Below are 27,827 nucleotides of genomic sequence, written 5' to 3'. Positions count from 1 at the left end.
TGGGTATTCAGAATGATTTGATAGGTGTGTTCAAGGGACAAGGCAAGCCTAGGGTCCTCCTACTATGACGCCATCTTAGCTCTCCTTATAAATGGATCTCTTATTCTCTACCTTTGGTCGCATTGAAACAAACATATCTTAAGGAAAATAAGTACTATAAGATCTAAAAGAAATATATATTTCTCAAGCACATTTTATGTATCCTAATTAAATGCTCAAGCCACCTAGAGTAAAAACTATTGTGTTTTTTCTCAAAGGATAATTTTATTTCAATCATTGTTTCTATTTGGAAGGTACTTCCACCATTTTCAGGGCTGACTTTAACATTTGAATACAGCAATTAAACTGGCACTTAATGTGGTAATGAATATAGAGAGACTATCTAGAGATCTAAGTATGAATGAAATAACTTGGTATATTCTGGATGTTTCAGGCAAAATTTTTTAAGTTCTTATATGAAATGTAATGTGAATTCTGTCCAGATATTTCTGAAAGAATCCGGAGACATCAAGATCTGGCACTCCCAAGGCTGCCCAAAGTACAGCAACTAATGCCGGCTCTGTTATGAAACCATCCTCATCAAGATCAAAAAGCTTAAATGACATTTGCAGAATCTTTTCAGTATTGGCAGGATTGCACAGGATAGTCTGACCTGTCACATATTCTCTGAATTCTATGCTGCTGTCATTATTCCTGTCAAACGGGGCAAAAATTGTTCCAAGGGCTCTGAAATTAGGACTTTTAAGTAATTTGCAAATTCTTCAATTCCTATAGTGGCAACTCCTTTGGTGGCAATCGCAATTGCAGCATATTCATCCAAATGCTAATGAATATTATCCCAGTCTAACTTTAATTTCTGGCTAATTTTTGTAATTCCATCAAACTAACTTCCGTGGGTAGTTGGAGATTACCTGTGAAAATCATCAGTCTACAGTCTTCATAAGCATGGCCTGTCACAAACACTCGCCAAGGCCTTTGCCATGCTGATGCTCACTGTATTGGCAAAAGGGTTGAGTATTTTTTTTCCCCCTTGGTCTTTTGGTGTATAAACAGGCATAAACTCACCTTTTCCTCTAGTGAAGAGCGGACTCAAGGTCAACATGTAGAAACCTGCAAACCCCTGCCCGGCTTAGGTCACTGTGTCCAGTGTGTTTGGGTACCTGGGTAGCAACTGGCCATACAGGAACTCCTGAAGACAAGTCCCCTAGTTTAAAAGTGACCAGACAGGTGCAATTGGTATGCACTCCTTCCAAGAATATCAGGATCCGTGGTCAGTTCCTTTCAGATGTCACTTGCTTCAGGTTTTCATTCCGGGTATTCTTCCTGGAATTGGGGTCCTCTGGGATCACAAGCACAGGCCGTGTTGACAGTATGAGTTTTCCAGCCACTGGGATCTGCCCGTTTTGACTTGCCAAGACCACCAATGGTAACCCTCCCACCACATGGGTGATTTGGTCAAATAAAGCGGAGTGTGGAGCTGTAACACAGATGAGGGCCTCATCTTGGGTTGCTTTTTCCCCTTTCACTTTAACCAGGAACCCTCCTGAGCAGAACGTTGCCTGCAAAAAGAATTAAGGGGTGGTCGCGCCAATTTTTTCCCCCAACTCTTTGTGGGGTTGACTGGTCAAGCAGATCCACCCTTGGTGGAAAGCGAGCACACTGGCCAGAGGATGATGAAAAGGAAGGCGGTGCAGGACTCACAGACTGGCATCAGCACAGTCCTGGTGAGGATGATGTAGCCTGGCGCCACCGGCCCGTGCATCTCTGCTGCATGAAAGGGTTGGCCACTGCAGGCGGTGCGACTCATTCATCCTATGGCGGAAGGCGGACTCCCACACCTCCGTCTCGAAGCCCAAGGATGGCTGAGCCATGAAGCCAATTTCTCAGTGGTCTTGGGATGCCAGTAGATTGGATCTGAGGGCAGCCCCCAAAGCATACCCCTTCCCCATATTCAAGTGCTCTTTCTATTCACCCATAATTAGAACTCTCAGATACAATGTGGGTTAATAAGAAATGAGGATGTATTACCCTTAATCATTTCTTAAAATCAGAACAATTAAAAATGATAAATGGTGTAATAGAATTGGAATCATATCACCGTACAATCTTTTTTGCTTTTTGTAGATGTCTTCCTTTTGACATATATGCTTAATAAATTATTTGCACATGATTTCTGACATTTATATTAAGGGTATATTATATACCTACTAGGGATATATTAATTTAAATCGATGGATATTAATTACAACTTTTTAATTTAAATACGACTACCGGTAAAGTTTACTTACTGTGAGATGCTTTGAGAGCTGGTAAGTCAAATTTGTTTACTTTCCCAACAAATTGATCTCTACAGAGACCATAATATCTCCTTATGCTAAGAGGTTTAACTGATGGAACCCATGAGCCTTTATTTTATATCTGTTACAAGCACTCTTCCACATGCATAGCAAATTAGAATACATCCATTATCATGGGCTGGAATTAGCCATGGCACATTTGATTCATATTCTTAACATGAGTCCACATGAATCAGTCAGCATTCCAAACTGATATAAGTAACAACAACAAACCTTAAAATCTCCTTAGTCAGTAACAGGTTTTCAGTAAAATAAGTAAGGATTATTTCATTGGGTCAACATAAACAAAGTCCTATTTCTCCCTTTGTTGCTGCCCTTCAGAAATGATCAAGAGGAAGCATAATCAAAGTTGCTGTGAACCAGGCTCTCTTCTATACCTTTTAACATTTCTAACTCTGACAATGCTAATTTGCTAATTACTGATTTAAATTCCTTTCCCCATAATTAAAAGTCAAATTGTAGGTTTCTGAGAAATGTTTCTATTTATTGGAGCACACCAGAACAGTGTAGATACAGACCCTGTTATCTTACTGGAAAGATTAGAGGCTTTATAACCAGATGAATCTAGGTCAGATTCTGGTTCTAACAATTATACTGTGGGCATTGGCCAACCTTATTTTCACATCTATAAACTGGTAATACTATCTACCTTGCAATGTTATTATGAGGCACAAGCACAATGTATATAGAAAGTTGGTTTTTTATTAGTAAATAAAAGTTGCTTAGGATACAATGATGAGAATTCTTAGGGACATTCCACTTTCTTCTGCCACTATCAGAACTACACTTAGTTTTTTTCACCAACTTAGTCTTATTTGGGAACACAGTTGTAGCCTCTAAGGAGCCACGATTTGGCAATGTTACTTGTTATCTCCCATGCTAAATGAGACCAACCCAAGAGAATGAGTAGGATTCCCTTGAGCTTGTATCATTCTCTATTCTGTAAGTCTTCCCACTCTTATTTGTAATGTTCATTACTACTCTTGAATCCTTGTTTAATTTAACTGCATTCTGTGTATACTTCTTTATTTTTAGAGATTTTTTAAATTTATTTGAGAGAGACAGAGATAGTGAGAGAGAGCACGAGTGGGGAGGAGGGGGGAAAAGCAGGCTCTCTGCTGAACAGGGAGCCCGATGCAAGGCTTGATGCCAGGACCCTGGGATCATGACCTGAGTCGAAGGCAGGTGCTTATCTGAGAAACTCAGGCGTCCCATATTCCAACTTTCCATGGAAAGTTCCATATTATCACGTCCTCTTTCATTTATATTTACCCCATAGTACCTAGCAATGTGTCATATATGTTATTTATTTATTAAGTAAATATGTGAGAGCCTACAATGGAGCCAGGCCCTTATTCTAGATGCTGGATATACGTCAGTTAATAAAACAGTAAAAAATCTATGCCTTGTGGAGCTTAGATTCTCGTGCACATAGGAAGTATAGAATTCACTTCGGGTTGCATTAATGGGGCAAAAGGACATTTTGATCTTTTGTCTAAATCTCCCACCAATTTAGCTGGAAATGAAGACGAGTAATTTGATGGATGTGCTTTCCTACTTTGCAATATTTAATACACACACACACACACACATATATATGTATACATGAGAATCTCTACATCATCTCTTGTTAATCTTTCCAGGATAAGTAGTATTTATAGCTGTTTTAAGAATGCATATTCTTCTAATTGTATTTGCCTTCAAACTCATAAATATATTATAAATCTGAGAGATTTGACAATAGAATTTTTTAATGGTTGAAAAATATTAAAAAGAAGTTTTGAACAATAAAATGAAAATTTATACCATTGCAGTTTTGCCTTTTTAAACATGGCGCAGCTAATCTTTAATATACATTTGTAAAAGGCACCAGATGTTAACAGGGTAAAGAATGCAAGAAATCAAAACTGAGCCACTTTCCCCAACTTCCTTTTTGTACCAATGTACACATTTTAAGGCAGATGCTTTTCTGTGCAAAATTCAACAGAAGAAAATCAACATCATGTTACAAGTCACACATTCTCAGATTTTTTTCAATATCATTTGTCAGGATATTTATCATAAAGCATATTAAGACAACTTTTTCCTAATGAAGCTTAAAGGGGTTGATGAACAATTATTAAAAATTATTTAGAGATTTCATTACAGACCCCTCATAGAAGCTATAGAAAAGTCAATCTTTTTTTCTTGTTTCTTCTTTCAGAAATGTCCATATCAGTTTGTTCACTATGTCAGGTTGTTCTTGCTGAAGCCAATGACTGACTTCTGACAAAATAGTTAGCCTGAAATAATTTTTAACGTAAATCTTTGTGACTTCAGCCATCTCAACCTCCATAAATGCGTCTTTCTCTCCCCATAGCAATAGTGTTGGAATCGTCACCATGTGATGTTTGAGAGGCAGGCAGCTATAGAAACAAAACACGTGGACTTAAGACGCATTGTAAAAGTTAAAATAACATTTTCCCATAATGTTCCTTTAAGCCATACATTCTCAAAGGAGGCGATATCACCACCAATGGGGTGAAAATTGATTCTTAGGAGAATGAAAAAAATTACTTTTTTATGTATAAATCATGGCTGTAAACACAGTACATAAGCAGATATTAAAATTTCATAGAGTTGGGGGGCAATTAGGAAAAAAAATGTCTAAAAATGCTCCTTAAGGAGGTGATGATGAAAAATGGTTGAGAAACACTGCATTAGGCAATCAATCTATACAATAAAAAATTTAAAAGGCTATTTAAGAGAGTGCTCAATAAAATTTTTAATTGGATTAGTCTAGCAAAATTTATAATGAAAGTTATAAATTAAATATGAAATTCATCACTGTTAGGAATAATTTGCTTTAAAAGAATACCAGAATTTCTGAATGATGTGATGAAAGAGAGTTTTAAATGGTGTACTTTAAATATATTTTAAATAGTTCGTTAGATAACATAGCATTTTATGTGAAATTGGAACTGAAAATTCAGAAAATACATACAGACTGAACTTTGCCATTAAATGACACTATATTTATTTTGAAAGATTATTTTTAAAACAATGTTTTATTGTGAATTTTCTTAAATAAAGTATAAAGAATAAAACCATGCATAATTCCATCATTAAAAGATAACCTTTTGGCCATTTTCTATGCATATGGTTGAAACCATACTATAAAGTTCAATAAATATACACAATTTATATACAGCATCCATATTCAAATTTCATGTTGAATTATAAGTTGAGAATTTTCTCATTTCATAATGTTTTTCAAAAGTAATTGTAAAAGAGAGTATTTTATGGTATAATCACCCATAAATGACTGTTCTCCTATACCTGAATATTTAGATTATATCATCAGTTAAAACAAGGGGATGTTGTAAGTGATGCTATAATGAGCATTTTGTGCCTAAATCTTTTTTTGGCATTTCAGATCATTTCTTTCTAAGGCTAGACCCTTAGAAGTGGAATTCCTGAGCTAAAGGATATAAATATTTTTAAAGCTTTTGACAACTACTTGTACACTATTTTTCAGAAAGGTGGGATGGTATTAATTAATTTTGACTAAGCATGGGAATGAACACATCACTAGGCACTCTCCAGCACTGACTTCCATGTTTGTTAGTTATCAAAAATTATGACTTGTGGCTACTTAGGATTGATAGGACGCTGCTAAAATGTGCAGGATATCCCCTATGTCCACTAAGGACTTAACTTTTGACTCCCATACAATTGGCCATCATTTGGTTATAATGCTCCTAAAAATTAAGTTGTTTGTGAATGGGTAAACTGATAGAAAAATAAACTCTACACTTAATTTTGAGACATGGATTGCTATACAAACTTGCAAGTCACTCAAATTCTAGAGCTCACAAAATATTCAAAAGTAAAACATTTTCCAACAGTTATCTGCATATATAACAAAATGTGAGCATGTAATAATTGAATCAGTAAGGTAAGAGGAGTTTTAAAAGACAATTAGTTGAAAAACAAAGAAAAATATAAATTCTTCACTTATATGTGGAATTTAAAAAACAAAACAGATGAAGAAAGAAAAAAAGGGACAAACAACCCCCCCCCCCCAGACTCTTAACTACAAAGAACAAACTGGTAGCTGCCAGAAGAGAAGTGGGTCAGGGAATGGGTGAAACAGGTGATGCGGATTAAGGTACACTTGTGATGAGCACTGAGTAATGTATAACCACCTAGGCCTGTTTGTGTGGATGTGTATTGTGTTTTTGTGAATGTGTTTTAAATCAATAGTTCACTTTCTTCGATGGCTATGTCTATTCAGGTTTTCTAATTCTTCATGAGTCAGTTTTGGTTGCTATATTTTTCTTTTTCTTTCTTTCTTTTTTTTTTTTTTTTAAGAGTTTATTTATTTATTCGACAGAGATGGAGACAGCCAGGGAGAGAGGGAACACAAGCAGGGGGAGTGGGAGAGGAAGAAGCAGGCTCTCAGCAGAAAAGCCCTACATGGGGCTCGATCCCAGAGACCTGGGATCACGCCCTGAGCCAAAGGCAGACGCTTAACGACTGTGCCACCCAGGCGCCCCTGGTTGCTATATTTTTCTTAAAAACTGCCCATTTTGTCAAAGTTCTCACATTTGTTAACCTAAATTCTATATTTTAATATCTGTTATGTTTATACTTATATCTATTTTCTGCTTTTTAAAAAATTTTTAAATTTATTTACTTAACAGAGAGAGCGAGACAGCACAAGCAGTGGGAGCAGTAGAGGCAGAGGGAGAAGTTGATTCAGGGCTCAATCCTGGGACCCTGGGATCATGACCTGAGCCAAAGGCAGACACTTACCCATCTGAGCCACCCAAGCGCCCCTATTTTCTGCTTCTTAATCTTGTTTATTCATGCTTTTTTAAAAACCAATCTTGGCAAAATTTTGTCTATATTAATAATCTTCAAAGAATCTGCTTTTGGTTTTTTTGATTCTCTCTATTGTCTCTTTGATTTTGATTGCATTAATTTCTACTTTTTATGTAATTTAAATTATTTTCCTTCCAGTTTATTTTTGTTTACATGTTGTTTTTTCCTACCTCCTCAAATTGGACTCTTAGCTCACTAATCTTTTTGTCTATCTTCTTTTCTAATATAAGCATGGAAAACTGTGAATATATTTCTTCCAAAGTATAGTTTTAACTGTATGCCACATGTTTTGATATTATTATTTTTTCTAAGTTTTTACTGATTTCCATTATGATTTTTTTTGATCCATGAGTAATTTAAAACAATTTTTTTGGTGGGGACGCCTAGGTGGCTCAGTCAGTTGAATGTCTGCCTTCCATGCAGGTGTGATCCCGGGGTCCTGGGATTGAGTCCAGCGTCGGGCTCCTTGCTCAGCGGGGAGCCTGCTTCTCCCTCTGCCTGCTGCTCCCCCTGTTCGTGCTCTCTCTCTCTCTCACTCGTGCTCTCTCTCTCTGATAAATTTTAAAAAAATCTTTAAAAATTTTTTTCTTTTTTTTATGTAGGCTCCATGCCCAGCATTGAGCCCAATGTGGGGCCTGAACTCATGACTCTGAGAACAAGCTGAGCTAAAATCAAGAGTTGAATGCTTAACCGATTGAGCTACCCCAGGCATCCATGAATAATTTTTTAAAGATTTTATTTAAATTCCAGTTAGTTAACATAAAGTGTAATACTTGTTTCAGTTGTACAATGTAGTGATTGAACACTTTCATACAACAGCCGGTGCTCATCAGGATAAGAGCACTCCTTAATCCCCATCACCTATTTAACCCATATCCCCACGCATCTCCCATCTGGTAACCATCAGTTTGTTCTCTATAGTTAAGAGTCTGTTTCTTGGTTTGTTTTCCTCTCTTTTTTCCCCCTTGCTCATTTGTTTTGTTTCTTAAATTCCACGTATGAGTGAAATTGTATGATATTTGTCTTTCTCTGACTGACTTATTTCTCTTAGTATAATACTCTCTGGTTCCATCCAGGCCATTGCATGTCATTGCAAATGGCAAGAGTCTGTTCTTTTTTATGGCTGAGTAATATTCCATGGTATCTGTATACCACATCTTCTTTATCCATTCATTTGTTGATTAACACTTGGGCTGTTTCCATAATTTGGCTATTGTTGATAATGCTACTATGAAAAATGCAGGTATCCCTTTGAATCAGTATTTTTTATTTCTTTGGGTAAATACCTAGTAGTGCAATTGCTGGATCATAGCCATGAGTAATTTAAAAGTTTTTAAAATTTCCGAATATATGAAGTTTTCTAAAAGTTTGTTGTTATTGTTAATTTCTAACTGCATTGTGTTCACAATCTATATGATATTAATCCTTTGGTATTGGTTAGGATTTGCTCTGTAGTCCAGTGTATAATCAATCTTTGTAAACATTTCTATGTACTTAAAAATATTGTGTATTTTCTAATTAGTGGATGCAGGATTCTAGAATTATTCATCAGATCAAAGATGTTAATTGGGTTGTTCAAATCTTCCGTATCTTTATTAATTTTTTTCCCGCTTACTGATCAGTGTTTGAGAGTTAAAATCTCTAGTAGTAATTGTGGATTTGTCATCTTTCCTTGTAAGTATCAGTTTTTGCTTTATTATTTGCTGCTTTGTTATAGGTTTAGACTTGTTTATCTTTTCGCAGGTTAGATCCTATAGTGCATCCAATTCCTAGCTCATTTTAGTTCCTTGGATCCATAGTTTTGAGAGTCCTTGAATGAGGCTATAGTCCCAGGGAATCTTAGGGTGATAAATGAGAGTGACATTATACCTGTGTATAATGTACCATACTTTATTTGAAGTCATTACATATTGCATAACCATTTTTAATTATGTACTTGACCTTAACTACTCTAATGCAAAGAACCATCAGAAGAGGTCAGTTGAGCTTCCAGAAGGTTTGATGTGACCTTGACCCAGCTAGATTTGACCTATATCAATCTAGTTTAAAACTTTCACCTTTATATAAAATTGTAAGTTTTGACCTTCACAGGCCTGCTTTTTTTCACTCTTTCTCTCTCCATGCTAATTAGTAGGATTCTAGAGCTTACTCTTGGGAATGCAGGTCCTCCTAATGAACAATTGTTAGTAAAAGAGCCACAGAAAAATCAGAATATTTTCCCTCTTTCCTTATAGTTACTTGCTTTGTACCATTTCTTTCTAACTTTGATAAAGGGATAAATCAAGAACATTTAAAAACTATTATTTTTATCTCCTGCTAAAAATTTAGACTTGTATGAAAATGTCATTTTATTTTCTCTTAGAACTCTCTTTATAAATGTTATTTGTAAAAAACAAATAAATGACAAAACATGGACTTAACAATGTTGCTATATCCTATGAGATATAACCTGTAGCCTCTTCAGTGTTGTTCTGCCTTTCTAATCATTGCCTTGCTTGATAAATGGGTACCTACCAATGCCTTTTAAATTAACATCTCTGTTTTGCCAAAGATTTTTACATTTATATTTGTAAATGTTGTTGTTGTTAGTCAAAAAAGAAGGTTTGGGTTTACCTCTTCACCCTTCATTCATATAATCTCATGACTCCCTTTGGATTCCCTATTCAAAGAGCTTGAGAGATTGTTTTATTTAAAATAACACCCACTACAGGGGCACCTGCCTGGCTCAGTTGACAGAGCATGCAACTCTTGATCTTGGGGTTGTAAATTCAAGCTCCATGTTGGGTGTAGAGATTACCTAAAAATAAAATCTTTAAATAAATAAAATAAAACACATGGTATAACTTTTTCTATCCTCCTACTTTCAACACTTCTGTGTCCTTATACTTTAATTGTGGCTCAATCCAATCTGATATTTAGTTTTTTAACTGGCAAGTATAATACATTCATATTTATCGTGCTTACCAACATATTTAAATTGTTTTTGACGTCTTATCTTGTGATTTCTCTTTACTTTGCTTCCTTTTTCTCCTTTCCTGCCTTCTTTTGCATTGATAGTTTTCTTGTCACCCTCTACTGGTTTGAAAATAATACATTCTATTTCTATTTTATTTTACTAGAAAAAAAATTCTTAGCATGTATATATGTGTGTGTGTGTGTATCTAATTCTATCATCTATCTATATAATTTCTAATTTTATCCTCTATGTCAAATATAACCTGTCTTTTATATTTCCACTTCTTTATCTCTCTAAGCTAGATTCTAGGTAATTTTTTCAGAGCTATCTTCCAATTCATAATTCTCTTTAGCATGTCTGATCTGCTATTTAACTCATTTATGGAATTTTAGATTTCAATTACCGTATTTTTCTTTTCGAGAAGTTCTTTTGTTCTTTTCAGCTCTTTCCAGCCTGTCTTGATATTTTCTTATTCCTTCTCATATTTTTTATTCTTTCATATATTTAATGATTTAAACATACTTTATAACCTGTTAGTTCTAGTATTTGAAATATGTAAGAGTTCTGCTGCAATTGTTTTCTGACTCATTAATGGTGGATTCGTATTCTTCATAATTTGAATTATGAACTCATCTTCAAAGGACTTTCTCTGTGGAACTATTGTAAGTCTGAGTTGAAATGTATCCTCCAGAGAAATTCTGCCTTTGTTTCTGCCAGGCTGGCTAGGAAGTGTTACCAACCTAGGATGATATTGAAATATAATGTTTTCCCTGATAATTCTAGTGTTATGGAGGTAGCATAAATTCAAGCCCCTAAACCCTTTTCAAAGCAGGCTGTGGGTTGCTAATTCTTAAGGGAAATCTTTTTCTCCTATCTAGAGTCCAAATGCGAACAGACAAATCTCCATATCTTGTCTTTCATTCTATACTTTCTCCCTAGACAATATCTTCTGAACAGAAGACTCATTTGTCTCTGTCAGTGACACCATGATTTTACATATCTTCATCACAGATTCTCTCCTTTGAATTTCAAACCCTTCTATCTATTTACCTAATTGAATATATAAGGTACCACCTCAAACCCAACTAGTTTAAGATCAATAAAGTTTATGACCTTCCCCTCAAAACCAGTTCTCGTTTAGTGTTTTCTATCTCAGTGAATGGCATGTCTATCCATATAGCTCTTCAAGCCAGGAATTCAGGAACCATCCTTGACATCCCTCTTTTTCTCATCCCTTCCTCCCTCCTCCCCCACCTAACCCATCATCAAACCCTGTCACTTTTCCTCTTAAATATCTCTTAAATCTACCATTCTCTCCACCTCCACTGCCTTCAGACTATTTCAGGCTACCATCATTTTAGCCTGGATCACTGCAGTTTCCTTACATTGAATGAATTTATCCAAATACAGATTGGATTGTTTCTCTTTTCTGCTTGAAACACTCATTTACTAGCTTCACATTCATAGCTCCTAAGTACTTAATATGGTCTATGTGGCTCTGCATGACCAGCCACTGCTTACTCTTGGACCCATTCTCATTTCATTGTCTTCTATGTGCTAGCCTTCATTGTATTACTTAAAACCACAATTCTCTATCTTCCCACACAGCTTTGGTACATGTTGCTTCCTTTTTCTGGAATGCCAATCCCTCCATCCCCAACTTTATCTAATCAATATGTAACTCATCCTTCATTTCTCTATTCAAACATTATTTGTTCGGTTCTTATCCCTTTCTCTCAATGTCTTTGTTTATTTATAACCATATATTCATTGCTGTGGTTATATGCTTGACGTCTATTTTCCCCACTTGGCTAGGGAGATTAGGGACCTTTGTCTAGTTTTACTTATTACTATATCTTGAGTGCTGGCATAGATGAGTACATAGAAAGTGCTTAATAAATATTTCTTGAATGAATAATGATCATTAACAATATGATTACAAATATACATCTATTCACTATAATCTGAAGGTAAAGAAGAAGTGGATAGAGTTATGGATAAAATAAGTGACAACTACACAGGGGATCCATTATACTATTTTCTCTACTTCTCCATGTTTAAACTTTCCTTAAGAAAAGATTATGGAACTTACAAAATCAGAACACTTCATTTGAGTCTTTGGATAAACAGTGAACTTAATCTTAAAAATAAAATATTGGCTATTGTTGAGAACTCTGTTATAAACATCAGGGTGCATGTATGCCTTTGAATTTGTATTTTTGTACCCTTTGGGTAAATACCTAGTAGTGCAATTGCTGGATCCTAGTGTAGTTCTATTTTTAACTTTCTGAGGAACCTCCATACTGGTTTCCACAGTGGCTGCTCCAGTTTGCATTCCCACCAGCAGCATAAGAGGGTTCCTCTTTCTCTGCATCCTTGCCAACATCTGTTGTTTCCTCTTGTTCTCAATTTCCAAATTATGGAAAGAGCCCAAATGTCCATTGGTTCATGAATGGATAAAGAAGATGTGGTGTACATACTACATATATATGTATACACACACACACACACACACACACACACAGATACACACACTGGAATATTAGCCATAAAAAACACCAAAATCTTGCCATTTGCAATGACATGGATGGAGCTAGAGAGTATTATGCTAAGAGAAATAAGCCAGAGAAAGACAAAAACCATATGATTTCACTCATATGTGGAATTTAAGAAACAAAACAAAGAAATACGGGGGGTGGGTGGGCAGGGAATAAGAAAGGCAAACCAAGAAACAGACCCTTAAGTATAGAGAACAAACTGAGGGTTACTAGAGGGGAGGTGTGTGTGGGAGGAGGGAATGGGTTAAACAGGTGATGGGTATTAAGGAAGGCGCTTGTGTTGAGCACCGGGGGTTGCATGTTAGTGATGAATCACTAAACTCTACTCCTGAAACTGATATTGCACTGTATGTTAACTAGCTGGAATTTAAATAAAACTTGGAAAAAAATAAAAATAAAATATTGGCTCTTCAGGGAATGAATATTTTATTTAACTAAAAAGAAATCATACTGACCTGAAAATATTTCGGTAATGGTTAATTGGGCCGCTTAATGCTCCAGGCTGGGAGAAGACATAAATATAAGCTTCAAGATCTTCTGTTGTTAATCGACATCCTTTTCTTCCAATGCCAGTGCTGTGGCTGGTAAACAGATGTTTCAAAGCCTAATTTAAGTGGAAAGAAAATGATTAAAACATTTTAGTTACCTAACCATAAATTAAACCTTTGGCTTTTGAAAGAGGATAATGGTCAGTGTCAGTGACAACTCCCCCTTTCTGCTTTAGCCAGATAGAAGACCTCATTGTTTACAAAGACATTAGACACATTTTTGCTTTCCCGGCTTGACTTTTGATATTTGTCCCTTGGAATCCCCCATGCACACTTCACCCTTAGGAAAAGCAACCTGTCTTCCTTGGTGCCTATTCACATTCTACGAGGCTAAGCTCAGATACTATCACCACCCTAAAGTCCTTCCTAATAGTCTAACTAACAGTAGTTGATCTGTTTACTGACAACCAATCTCCCCCCCGCCCGCCCACAATTGTTCGAACTTTTTTGACCATGATCCAGAGTAACAAACACATTTTATATCATGATCCAGTTCATACTCCTACACATACATTTCTAAAACAAAAGTTTGAAGAAATAGCCCTTACTCTTATTGTAGTGTGTGATTTCATGACTCACTAATGGGCCCCCACCCACAGTTCGAAAAACACTGCTCCATACCAGCATTTCTCAAAGCATAGATCTAAATCACCTGCATCAGAATCACTGGAATTCTTGATAAAATGAAAATCCCTCGGGGCACCTGGGTGGCTCAAGGTGAAGTGTCAGTCTCTTGATTTCAGCTCAGGTCATGATCTCAGGGTCCTGGGATGAGCCTCATGTTTGGCTCCACGCTCAGTGTGGAGTCTGCTAAAGGATTTTTCTCCTTCTGCCCCTCACCCTGCTCACCCTCTCTCTAACATAAATGAATCAATCTTTAAAAAATAAGATAAAATGCAGATCCCTCAACCCCAAAACACACCTGCAAAACTATGAAATGATTTATGCAAAAGGTGATTAATTGAAACATTATTTGTAATAGCAAAAGACTGGAAATAAAAAATGTCCATCGGTGGGGGGTGGGGTCAAATAAACTATGGTATAGCCACAGACTGGTGTATTATGTGTTCTGAATACTCCAAGAGAGTTGGAGATGATTACATGCTAGAGTGACTGATCCCAGAACATATTTTTAAGTGGGGGGGGGGGGGGAAAGAAAAGGTGGAAAATAGTGTTTATAGTATATTATTTTTTATGTAAGAAGAAATAGACAAATACATACACATATGCTTATATTTTTTAAAAAGAAACAATAAAATGAAACAAAAACTAACCAAAATGGTTTCCTTATGGAGAGGGAGGAAATAGGATGGAGATAGAGAAACAGGAAATAGAGACCTAAGCGAGACCTCTCTGTACCTTGGATTAGAGTTTTGACTAAAACCACATAAATGTTTTTTATAAAATATAAAATGTTTTTTATAAAATAAAAACATATAAAATATGTTTTTATACAATATTTTATAAAATAAAATTTGCATATAAAATATGAAAGTTAAGCAAAACTTTGTAGTCTTAATTTTGCTTTGGAAATATGAATAAGAACTCAAGATTTTTTTTCACTCTAAAAAATATGTATGTACAAATTCTGTCCAATGGAAAGATCTAGAAGCAATAAAAAGCCAGTAACAATGATCACCTTGACACCCAGACTGTGGTTTCTAAATACAATTTCCTACTAATAGAAGCCTGAATTCCTTCAATAAATGACTGATTCCAGATCTGCAGCAGGAAATAAAAGATGAACCTAGGACCTTAAGGAAGCAAGCTATTACTGACTGAAGATTTATGTCAAAAGACACAGGAGCCAACCTGAAGGAGTTTCCACTTGTCTAATATGAGACAATCTGAGCATCAAAAAGAGCAACTGTAATTGATTGATACGCGTCAAATATATTTTTAAAAATCATGAGCTCATAATAATATGGGAAAAAAGAAAACTTCATTGGTTATCATTGGAGATTTCCAGGGCACCAAGTCATTACTCTGGAAGTTGTTTATAAAGGTAAAGAATGAAGCATTTATCCTGCCCTTCTTGTGTGAATTGTATTTCAGAACAACCAATAGTAGATGTGGCAATTCCAGTTAACAAAAGGAAGAATTACAGTTAATAAAAGCAGAAAAAAATGATAGTATTAGGAATCACCATTTTGCAAATCCTAATGAAATAATGGACTTAGGCAGTAATGATCAAGGTATGCTAAAATTATTTGGTGAAGGGTTGTTAGGAAATTTAGATAGGCTGACAACTTGTGAGCCTACTGGTCATTGTTAGTGTTACTGAAACTGTGAGATCTAGACTTTACATGCTTCCCTGATGTGATGCATTAGGAAATACACAACATCATCTACCAGTATGCTTGTCAAATTAAAAATCAACCTAACTAAGCCTCTAGATTAGTAGCATCCATGAAGTAAGAGAAACAAGGGTTAGCAGAGCAAGTTAAATAACACCATGATGAAGTAGTTAGCCAAATCCAAAATGTGGATCACTCCTCGGGACAAATGACCAAATTTCTTCAATTAAAAAAATTGGTGTTAAGAAAAAGAAGAAGAAGGAACTGTTATAGATTGAAAAAACCATAACAATCAAATACAATGTGTGGACCTTGTTTGGTTCCTGATCCAAACAAATAAAGTGTGCAAAGACAGGTAAGGAAACTTGAATGGAAATTCAATGGAATGGAAATTTTAATATTAAATGGTAGTAGGGAGTAATTATTCATTTCATTAGGTTTGATAATGGTATTGGAGTTATGTTTAAAAAAGAAGTCCTTATCTGTCAGAGATATATGCAGAAGTATTTCCAAGTAAAATAATATTCTTTCTCAAAGTCTCCCTAAATATCTAACACCATGTTAGATATACAAGAAGCATTCGATAAACTTTCAAGAAATAGATACAACACATGATTCCTGGTTGTCCATGTACATGGTAAACCAATTCCCGCATGCTTACTTTGTTTCAGGGTTTTGTTTACACCCAAAGTCCTCCACTTCTGTTATGTCAAACTCTCTCATCTGACATTCATATTCCCTTGTCTCCCCATGGAATGTTCTCTGAAGAGAGGTATTCCTGTAGGGGCACAGGCTCTTACAAAAAATTGAATAATAACCAGGCACTCAAGTATACAGAGACTGTAAAAATAAGTAAGCCTATAGATGAGGTCTTAGAAGCATTTATTAAATTTTAGCATTTGCTTATTTTTCTTTCTGAAGGACTGACTTTAAAATGTTTTTCATTAATATTAATACATTATTTGCTTGACTTACCTTTCTTTTCTTACCTAGGAGGAAATGCCTAACAGTGGACAGCATATCACAATAATCAATAAATGATTATTTTAAACAAATCAAATAACATAAGCAAGACCAGTTCTTTGTTTTTTCTTTCTTTCTTTCTTTCTTTCTTTCTTTCTTTCTTTCTTTCTTTCTTTCTTTCATTTTTCTGTAGTGCATCTGTCTATCTTTATTTTATTTTTAACTTCCTAATTTTGTCATCCTCTTGGGCTCCAGTTTTTCAATTTTATTCTTGGGGTATAATTGACATATAACATTATATTAGTTTCAGGTATACAACATAATGATACAATATTTGTATACATTGCAAAATGATCACCACAATAAATCTAGTTAACATTCATCACCATATTTGACTTACCTTGAAATCATTTATTGAGAACATAAATTCTGGGAACCATGGTATTTGGAAGAAGTAATAATGGCTGGATTTGAACAGCTGGGCAGGGTGTCGTAAAATATATTCTGAAATTAAAATGCCATGTTAGACCTTATCCAAGAGGTATAAATTACTTACTATTGAAAGAACTTTGTTTTAAGGCAGTTTCACCTTTGAGATGAAAAAAGAATCCACAAGTAAGCCTTCTGTATATTTCTCTTTGGAACAATTTCTATGTTCTTATATTTTATTATGGATATTTCAAGTATTTAGAAAATTTATAGCACTTTAAATAAAAATAAAATTTCATTTTATGAAGTCTTGACTCAGAAAGGAACAGGAAACCCAAACAACACTGCCTTTTCTCCAAGGTTATTATCAGTGGCCTCACACTTTTCCTAGGGATATATGGGAAGATAATTTTCTGTTGTTTAAAAGACTTTCTTTACAGGCAGATTTGAATACCTTATTCATTTGGCCTCAACTGAAACTAAAGTGTTTCCTATAAGTTCATTCATGTATCTAGAAAATTCATTCATTCAAGGAATATTTGAATATCTACTGTGTGGGAGGGGATTTAGCAGTCAACAAGACAGAAGAGGTTCCCATTAATAAGGAACTAACACAATAAATAATCAATACTTTAAAAGATCATTGTAGATATCAATAATAGCATAAAGAAAATTAAAACAAGGTAATCTGAGTGAGAGTGATGACTGGGTGATGTGAAGGGACTATTACCTAGCAGAGGTGATCCGAATAGGCTTCTCTGAGGATGTAATATGTGGACTGAGCCCTGAATGGTAAGAGGGAGTCGGCTGTGCAAAGATCTAGGAAGAAAATCCAGGAACAGAAAGTAGGTCCTGGGCTTGGCACATTTAAGAAGCAGAAGGAACAGCAGTGTGACTGGTGTACAGTCAATGAGGAGGGAGAAGTGGCATGAGATGAGTCAGAGAGCAAAGTAGAAGTCCGGGCAGGGAGGGCCAGAGGAGATGGATTTCTAAATGCTTTGGAAAGACACTGAAGCTTTAAACTGAAGAATAGTGTAATCACACGTATTAAATGTACATCCTTGTTGTTTCTTGTGCACGATGTTTTTACTTTCTTTGCTATAAAGGTAATGATTTTTCCTATTTCTAATTTTGTAACTAACATGGTTAGTGTTAACATGGTTGGAATTTTTAGAACTATAATTCTCAGGTGAGTGGAGTTTCGTTATGCTCTACTTTTTGTAAAGTCATCACTGAACAAAATTTATTCAGCTCCGCATGAAGAGATATCAATATAATTAAGGGTTAAATATAGGCATATTCCTTGAAGACCTTATTTAACCTGACCAGGGCTGAACCTAGACTGGTTAAAACAACTCCAGAAATATTTCAAGAATCTTCTTGCTGCAATGACCAATTATAAATTGTCCTTTTAGCAACATCACAAAAATAACATTGACTCAAGGGTCCCAATAAATGAAACAAGCATGTACCACAACTTTTGCTACTTAATGCGACTAAGAAAAATATAGCGAATCTCAGTTTGATATTTGAATCCTAAGCATCCATGCTATCACCTCAACAGAAATAGGACAATTGGATATATATCTAAAATTGAACTCTTGGGGTGCCTGGAGGCTCAGTTGTTTAAGCATCTGCCTTCGGCTCAGGTCATGAGCCCAGAGTCCTGGCATTGAACCCCTCATCGCATTGGGCTCCCTGCTCAGTGGGGAGCCTGCTTCTCCCCCCTCTTCCACTCCCCCTGCTTATGCTCTCTCAAATAAATAAATAAATAAACAAGATCTTTTAAAAAATTAAAAAATAAAATAAAATTCAAATCTTATGCTTATAACATACAATATTTATGTAGTCATGTTCCTTTCTCCCTTTTATGTAGTCATGTTCCCAACATAGAATTCTTTGTTTCCTAGAGGGCTGCTGTGAGTCATAGCAGTACCTGAAACTCAGAAACCTTGACACGGGTGGTTAAAGAGGACAAGACTATAGCTTTTGTCAAAACCAAATAAAAATGTGCCTAGCCATGGTTCACTGGTCTTTAAACACTCTGAGGATTTTAAGAGTTCCCTTTATAGTAGAGGTTCTCAAAGTATAGCCCACGTGGACCTCTGGGGATCCCCAAGACCCTTTTAAGCCATCCGGACAGTCAAACCTACTTCATTACAATTCTAAGACATTATTAGCTTTTCTCATTTGGTTAGCATTTGTGCTCATGGTACAAAAGCAATGGTAGATAAAGCCATTGCTGCCCGAACGCAAAGCAAGGTAGTGACACTAAACAATACTAGCAGTCATTGTATTTTTGCCACCACACACTTGCAGCAAACAAATACATAAATAGATAAAATTAAGTGCCAGTTTCACTTAGGAATGTCCTAGGTAAAACAGAAAAATAATTAATTTTATTAAATTTCAACCTTTGTGCACATGTCCTTTGAACACTGAAATGAAACAGAAAGCACACATAAAGAGTTCTGTTGAACACCCAAGTACAATGGTTGGCTCAAGGAATAGCACTTCCTCAATTCTTTGAGTTGATTAGTTGAATTAGCTGCATTTCTTATGGAATACCATTTTTACTTTAAAGGATGACTAACAAATTATCATCAGTCAGACTCGAGTATTTGACAGATAGTCTCTCAAAAATGAACAAAGTAAGCCTGTCACTTGGGGGAAAACAATCGACAGTATTTGTTGCCAACAACGAAACTCAAGCTTTCAAATGAAAATTAGAATTTTGGAAATGTGTATTTGCTACTGTGAGCGTGACAGCTTTGCAATACTCAACAACTTTTTGATGAAATCGGGGCAATATTAGTGAATGTGATTCTTTGATATAATAAAATGTGTCAACTTACGGAAGATCTGCATGACTCAATGAACCAATATCTTTCAATGCAGGATGATGCAAAATCACGCATGGGTAAAAAATCCATTCAAAGTACTAGAAAGACTAATGGATTTTAATGTGACAAAGTACAAAAAGTTCATTAATATGACATCAGATTCTACATTGTTACTAACCTTTAAGAAACCACCAATTTTTGAGTTTGGTGTAGTATTAAAGAAGAAAATCCACAGTTATCTGAAAAGGCTATTAAAATACTCCTCCCTTTTCCAATTACAAACCTGCGTGAGGCCAGATTTCTTCATACACTTCAATTCAAACAACATATTGTAACAGACGGAATGCAGAAGCAGAGCTGAGAATCCAGCTGTCTTCTATTAAGCCAAAAATTAAAGAGGTTTGCAAAAATGTGAAACAATGACATTCTTCTCACTAAAATTTTGTTAAGGAAGATGTAGCTGGTTTTCATTAAAATGTTAATCATGTTAACAAGTACTGGATTTATTATTTTTTAATGAATTAATATATAATTTTAAATTTTTCTTATTTTTACTTTCTAATACAATAAATATTTTTGTATATGTCCTATGTAAACAAAAGCTCAATGGGCCTTTAATGATTCTAAAGAGTATAAAGGAGTCCTGAAACTCAAAATTTGAGAACTACGGCTTTAAAGAATGCTGTCATTCCTGATAGCCCAAGCAGTTAGGCAACAGGAGAATTTATTTCTAGGTTGTCAAGATTCATTACTGTCAAAGTAATGTTACTGCATTTTTTCCCTTTATCCCTCTCCAAGTTAGCAGTAAAATATTCTCTAAAAAAAATAAAATAAAATTATGCAAGCAAATATGAAGCCACGATTTCTCAGACTCTTGTGGAATATTTAAAGCCAAGGTAACTGACATTGTCGTATGCTAATATCATGTTAGTCATTTAATTTAAAAAATACTATGTTATTCGAATTTTGCGGTTTTTAATCCAAAGTGTCAGTGACAATAGTGAATTGTCACATTAGCAAAAATGTTTTAATTAAAATGTAAACTCACCTGTAAATACATTTGGGTGAGGGAAGTTAATAACAATAAGCTTCATCACCATTTCGGGATAACAGATGGCGATTAGCCAAGCAATCATTCCCCCCCAGTCATGGCCAATAAGAACACATTTGCTATACCCTGAAATGGAGGGAAAAAAATGTTGATGTCATTGAAGGTGGATGCATCATTACCTCACATAAAATGGGTACACTTCTGAAACTAATCTTCCCATAATCTCACTCTATTTATGTACTTTATGCAGATACTAAGCTTGGTGTTTCCAAAACCTGTATGCCCAAATCACCTAAGTAGCTTTTTAGAAAATTTAAATGTCCAACCTCCATTCTAGACCTACAGATTCAGAATCTCTCCCAGGAATCTGTATTTTTTAAAAAAATCTGAAATAGCTAGCTCAGCTCTTGTCCCAGGAAACTGAGTTTGGGAAACCATGGTAAAGATTACACATAATTAGGTCATAAGCAAGATTATATTATTGATTTGCCTAGAAAATTGCATGAAGACAAATTTAGGCCAAGTCTGACTGGATTACCACAAAACAGGAACGAAATATGGTTGCTGGAAATCAATGTCTTTGAGTCTATTTTATTGTAATCAGACAAAATGACAACACTGCATTGATAACCCCAGACCTCAACCATTTTTTTTCTTCTCCTAGAATATTGGCCTGATCTATGTTCTCATTAGATTATTGTAGAGAAGGCCTTTAATTTGATTTCATGGGTTTCTTACTATATTAGCTCCATTAACATAACATGGAGGCAGTTGGGTTTTAGTCAAAAAAGTTGTAGTGGATTCAATTACTGTTAAAAATATTTACTCCTCCCCTCTCCCCACTGCCATAAAAGGAGTATACATTGCTACCCCTTTGATGTTAGACTTAGCCATATGATTCGCTTTGCTCATATGGTGGGAGTATGATTTGACTTTGGACTCAATGATATGACTTGCTTTGACCAATGTGCTGCAAGCAGAAACTTGAAATACACTTCTGCATCTGGGCTCACCCTCTTGCCATTTCTGCCATTGCCAAGAGAAGAGGAAAAGCTACCTCTAGGTAGCTACTCCCCTTTAGCTTGGGTTCCAGCCCAAATCAGAGGGAGAAGCCAGTCCCAGCAGGACCTGTAACCTGAGGCAAAGCCCCAGGGGTCCAGCCTACACTTGATCTCAGGGTCCTGAGTTCCAGCCCCACACTGGGCTCCCTGTTCAGTGGGGAATCTGCTTCTCCCTCTCCCTCTGCCCCTCTGCCTGCTTGTGCTCTCTCCCACTCTCTCTCAAATAAATAAAAATCTTAAAAAAAAGAAAATAGTGCAAGTGCTTCTGCATCTTATAACATTTTAAAATGATTATTTAGATGTGGATTCTAAAGAAATAAATTTTCTGAGTATAGGAATCAAATTTTCAATAATTAGTTCTGAAAATAATAAATTGCATACACTAGAAATACTTTTAAAAACAAATTTTCAAAGTCATTCTTGGCTGGTGGACTGAATCGTCATTCCGGATGTATTATTTTCAATTTCCTCTATAAATATTTTCGGCTGTACACCCAAAACCATGGTGACAGGATCCAGACAACCGCTCAGGTAAATGGAAAATGCCTCCTTCCAAGAAATGAGGTTACCAATTCACAATTTGTTGAATGTTAGTTCCTTAAAAGAGACTATACAATTTTTTAAAAACTGACCTACCTAAAGAGTCTAAAATATCCTTTATGTCTGTAATTAGACAGTCCAATTTATAATTCTCTCGATGAATGGGAGCATCTGTTTCTCCATAGCCTCTCAGATCAAGCGCTACAACTCGATATTCACTTTTAAATTCCCTTAGTTGGTGACGCCAAGAATACCTGCAGGAAATACGAAACATTAAAAATACCACAGTAGTGAATCCAGAGAGTAACATTACAGCTTTTCTAAGTGGACAACTATAAGAAACTGTCTATTTTGAGAAAGGTTATATAGCCGTCTGTGGGCCAGAGGAAGGGACATGTTCCAGAAGGGAGCACTGAAGTTCTTTATAAAAATGTATTGGGGTTTTTTTGTGTTTTTTTTTTTTTTTACCAGCTCCAGTGGGGTGTAACAAAGAGGCAGTGTTTACAGAAACTACAAAATATCTGACACTAAAACCAATATACTTCTATATGTACTTAAGAAATCAATTTTCTAGGCTTCCTTAAATAATGTGTACAGCTCTCAGGGAATCTGTATTTATAAATGCCTCTGTGGAGAAGATGCTGAATGAGTACAAGCAAGTGTGATATTAAAAACACTGAAGGGGAGCCTGGGTGGCAGAGTCAGTTAAGCGTCTGACTCTTGGTTTCAGCTCAGGTCAGGATCTCAGGGTCCTTAGATCTTGCCCTGCCGCAGGCTTGCGGTCAGCGCACAGTTTGCTTGAGATTCTCTCTCTCTCTCCTTCTCCCTCTGCCCCTCCCACTTGTGCTCAATCTCTCTCAAATAAATAAATCAATCTTAAAAAAAAAAAAAAACCCACACACTTAACAGCCAAAATGGCACTGGCATTAACTGACCAATAACAATGGCCAGCGCTGGGGTGCCTGGGTGGCTTGGGGGTTAGATTTCTGACTTTGTCTCAGGTCATGATTTCATGGTCCTGGGATCAAGCCTGGCATGGGGCTCCCCACTCAGTGGGGAATCTGCTTCTCCCTCTCCCTCAGCCCACCTCCTGCCCCCTGCCCTGCTTGTGCTCTCTCCCTCTCAACTAAATAAAATCTTAAAGAAAAAAAAAAAAAAAAAGAATGGCCAGTGTGCTTACAGGCAGGTCCTGGAGGCCTTTGCAGGGCCAGGTATCCCCCTGTGCTTGATCACGGAATTGCAGAATTAAATGAAATACAAAAATCCATGAGATTTTCTTTTCTTTTTTAAATGATTTTCTTTTTAAGTAATCTCTGCGCCCAATGTGGGTCTCAAATTTACAACCCCGAGATCAAGAGTCACATGCTCTATGGACTGAGCCAGTCAGGCACCCCGATCCTTGAGATTTTCTTCTTCAAACAAGCAAAATCATTTTGGATAACAAAGAGAAAAAAAAAAAGACGTAGATTTTCCAAAGTAACTCACTATGTTGTGGAACAGTAAATATGCATTTAAAAAATGGATCCGCATGCACATCTGTTCATGGAAACAGTGTAGAATTATCTGACACAAGCCAAATGGGAGATAATTGTCTGAAAAGATTTTTGGAGTGCGACAGGCAAGTGTACACAGGGATCTGAGGTTAGAAGCCAGTAGTGAGAGAAGCTGCAATGTGAAGTGTCACAAAGCAATAAGATCAATGAAACAGACTATGCACTTCCCATCAACAGGTCATCAGGAAGAGAGACACATATTCGATCTATTATTAGGATATCTATGATTTGTGAAAATCTGCAAAAGCATTAACAATTAAGACAGATTTGAAAATGTTAATAAAAAGTATGTTTCTTAGCGAGGTCATAGCAATCTTATTAACCTTGTCTTTAGGTTGTAACAAATAAAGCAGTTTGTTTCCTCAAAGATACTCATCAGTCAACACATATGATATTATTTTCTCATTAGTCTTACTTAAAATTTTCAATTGATTTTTTTATGTCTTTGTAACTGGAGCCAAACTCTTCCCTCTTCAGGGATTACCTCATGCCTAATCAATAAAGTTCTGCAGATTTAACCTTTTAAATATTTATTTAATCACTTTTCCTGTCCATCCCTACTATCATTACCTTAATTCAGGCCTCCAGGAATGCAGCAATCTATCGATCGGTCTGTATGCATTTCATTCCCCTCAGCGCTATTTTTTACAAAACCAGACTGAGGTCGCAAAAACACAAATTCTGTCATGCTTAACATCTTTTCTTGAATCCTTGTTACAGACATATCTCAGACATATTGCAGGTCGGTTCCAGACCACCACAATAAAGCAAATACCACGATAAAGTTAATTAAATGAAATTTTTGTTTCCCAGTGCATATAAAAGTCATGTTTACATTGTAGCCTATTAAGTGTGTAATAGTATTATGTCTAAAAAGCAATATATATATGTTAATTTAAAAAGTATTGCTTGTATAGAACTGTTGAATCACTATATTGTACACCTAAAGCTAACATAACACTGTATGTTAACTACACTAGACTTAAAATTAAAACATAATAAAATCAAAAAAAGAAAAAAAAAACTTTATTGCTAAAGAAGTGCTAACTGTCATCTGAACTTTCAGCAAGTTGTAATCTTTTTGGAGGGTCTTGCCTCAATGTGATGGCCACTGACTGACCAGAGTGGCAGCTGCTGCGGGTTGGGGTGGCTGTGGTAGTTTCTCAAAATAAGACAGCAATGAAGTCTGCCACATTGATTCATTCTTTCTTTCACAAATGATTTCTCTGTAGCGTGTGATGCTGTTTGAAGCATTTTACCCACAGCAGAACTTCTTTCACCCTTGGAGTCGGTCCTCTCAAGCCCTGCTGCTGCTTTATCAACTGAGTGTATGTCATGGTCTAAATCCTCTGTTGTCATCTCAACAATCTTCACAGCATCTTCACCAGCAGTAGATTCCAGCTCAGGAAACCACTGTCTTTGCTCTTCCGTGAGAAGCAGCCCCTCAGCCATGAAAGTTCGATCCTGAGGTCATAGCCATTCAGTCATGTGTTCGGGCTCCATGGCTGCTTCTAGTCCTCTCGCTGTTCCCACCACACCTGCAGTTACTGCCTCCACTGGAGTCCGGAACCCTCCACGTCATCCATGAGGGCTGGGACCCACTTCTTCCAGACTCCTGTTCATGTTGACACTGTGACATCTTCCCATGAATCACGAATGTTCTCAGTGGCATCTAGAATGGTGACTGCTCCAGAAGGTTTTCAACTGACTTCGTCCAGATCCATCAGAGGAATCACTATCTATGGCAGCTATAGCCTTGTGAAATGTGTTTCTTAAATGAAGACACTTCAAAGTCAAAATGACTCTTTGATTCATGAGTTGCACAATGGATGCTGTGTTAAGAGGCATGAAAACAACATTAATCCCATTGTCCAGCTCCATCAGAGCTCCTGGGTGACCAGATGCATTGTCAATAGCAGTCATATTTTGAAAGAAATCTTTTTTTTTTCCTGAGCATTAGGTCTCAACAGTGAGTTTAAAATATTCAGCAAACCATGTTGTAAACAGATGTGCTGTCATCCAGGCTTTGTTGTCCCATTTATAGAAAACAGGCAGAATGGATTTAGCATAATTCTTAAGGGATTCTAGGATTTTCAGAATAACCAATGAGCATTGGCTTCAACTTCAAGTCACTGGCTATATTAACCCCTAACAAGATTGTCAGCCTGTTCTTTGAAACTTTGAGGCCAAGCATTAACTTCTCTCTAGGTAAGAAAGTCCTAGAAAGCATCTTCTTCCAATAGAAGGTTGTTTCATCTACATTGAAAATTTATTGTTTATTCTGGCCACCTTCTCGTAGCTAGATCTTCCGCATAACTTGCTGTAGCTTCTGCGCCAGCACTTGCTGCTTCACCTTGTACTTTTCTGTTATGGAGATGGCTTCTTTTCTTAAACCTCATGAACCAACCCCTGCTAGCCTCAAACTTTTCTCCTGCAGCTTCCTCACCTCTCTCAGCCTTCACAGAAGTGAAGAGAGTTAGGGCCTGGCTCTGGATTAGGCTCTGGCTTAAGGGAATGTTGTGGCTGATTTGATCTTCTCTCCAGACCACTGAAACTTTCTCCGTATCAAAAATAAGGTTGTTCCACTTTCTTATCATTTGTGTGTTCACTAGAGTAGCACTTCCAATTTCCTTCAAGAACTTTTTCACAGCATTCGAAACTTGGCTAACTGGTGGGAGAGGCTTAGCTTTCAGCCTGTCTCGGCTTTTGACATGCTTTCCTCACTAAGCTTAGTCATTTCTGGCTTTTGATTTAAAGTGAGAGATATGGGACTCCTCATTTCACTTGAATATTTAGGGGCCATTGTAAGATTATTAATCGGCTTCATTTCAATGTTGTGTGTCTCAGGGAACAGGGAGAGCCGAGGGGAGGGAGAAAGATGGGGGAAAGGCTTATTGGTGGAGCAGTCAGAACACACACAACTTCCATTCTTAAGTTCACCATCGTGTATAGGTGTGATTTACAGCACCCCAAGACTATTACGGTAGTAACATCAAGGATCACTGATCACAGATCACCATAACAAATGTAATAGTAATAATGATAGAGTTTGAAATATTGTAAAAAATACCAAAATGTGATACAGAGACACAAAATGAGAAAATGCTGTTGGAAAAATGACTCCAACAGCCTTGCTCTACACAGGGCTGCCGCAAACCTTCAACTTGTTTTAAAAAAAGGAAAAAAAAAAAAAGCAAAAAACACAGTATCTTTTCTACAAAGCACAATAAAACAAGGTCTGTCTGAACTCATAACATGCAGCCCAAGCTCACCACTGTGGCAGACAAAACCTCCAAGATTTTGACTAAGGCCCAATCTTCCAGCCTGATTACTTTATACTCTTTGTCATTTGCTATGTAATAAAAAGAGCCAGCAGTTACATCATTCTTAGTACATGCCAGGCACAATTCTAAGTGTTTCACATATAGTAATGTCGATCTGCAAAACAAAACTATGAGGTAGGTATTATTATTATCCCCATAGTAGACCTAAAAAATCCAGAGGCACGGAAAGGTTAATCACCTTGCCAAAGGTCACACATTAGCAAAGAGCAGAATGAGGATTCAAACCCAGGTAGTCTGTCCTGAGTCCGTGGTACACTGCCCCCGCCGTGGGAAGCCACCTGTAGTGATCCAACGGCAGTACTGCTTCTTGCTTTTGACTTTGTTCTTCTGATTTCCTTTGTCTGCAACATCGCCCCTCTCCGCCATTTCCCTACTCCCCATAACCCCTGCCCTTCCCCTTCCCTGAACTCCTCACGCTGAGCAGCTCCACTTCCAGGAGACCTCGCAGGCCCCCACCTTTA

The 27,827-nt window shown here is 36.5% G+C and overlaps 1 protein-coding gene and 1 pseudogene across 1 annotated transcript in view; both read right to left on the bottom strand.

Moving 5' to 3' along the window:
• Positions 1 to 352: 352 nt before the first annotated feature.
• On the bottom strand, positions 353 to 3,332 carry LOC123794892 (lysophosphatidylcholine acyltransferase 2B-like; annotated as a pseudogene).
• The window catches only part of EPHX4 (epoxide hydrolase 4), a 33,355-nt gene continuing 7,735 nt past the window's right edge, over positions 2,208 to 27,827 (bottom strand). Inside the window, exons 3-7 of the mRNA XM_045801355.2 lie at positions 22,566 to 22,723; positions 20,866 to 20,994; positions 16,946 to 17,049; positions 13,193 to 13,341; positions 2,208 to 4,762 (exon numbers count right to left, since the gene is read on the bottom strand). Coding sequence (XP_045657311.1) covers positions 4,531 to 4,762; positions 13,193 to 13,341; positions 16,946 to 17,049; positions 20,866 to 20,994; positions 22,566 to 22,723 — 772 coding nt within the window. The 3' untranslated portion in view covers positions 2,208 to 4,530. The remainder of the gene's footprint in view (positions 4,763 to 13,192; positions 13,342 to 16,945; positions 17,050 to 20,865; positions 20,995 to 22,565; positions 22,724 to 27,827) is intronic.

This window comes from Ursus americanus, chromosome 12 (assembly GCF_024610735.1).
Source record: "Ursus americanus isolate L20-20 chromosome 12, mUrsAme1.1.p, whole genome shotgun sequence".
NCBI lineage: Eukaryota > Metazoa > Chordata > Mammalia > Carnivora > Ursidae > Ursus > Ursus americanus.
Note: the sequence above shows the minus strand (reverse complement) of the source record. Positions and strands in the feature narration are given on the sequence as shown.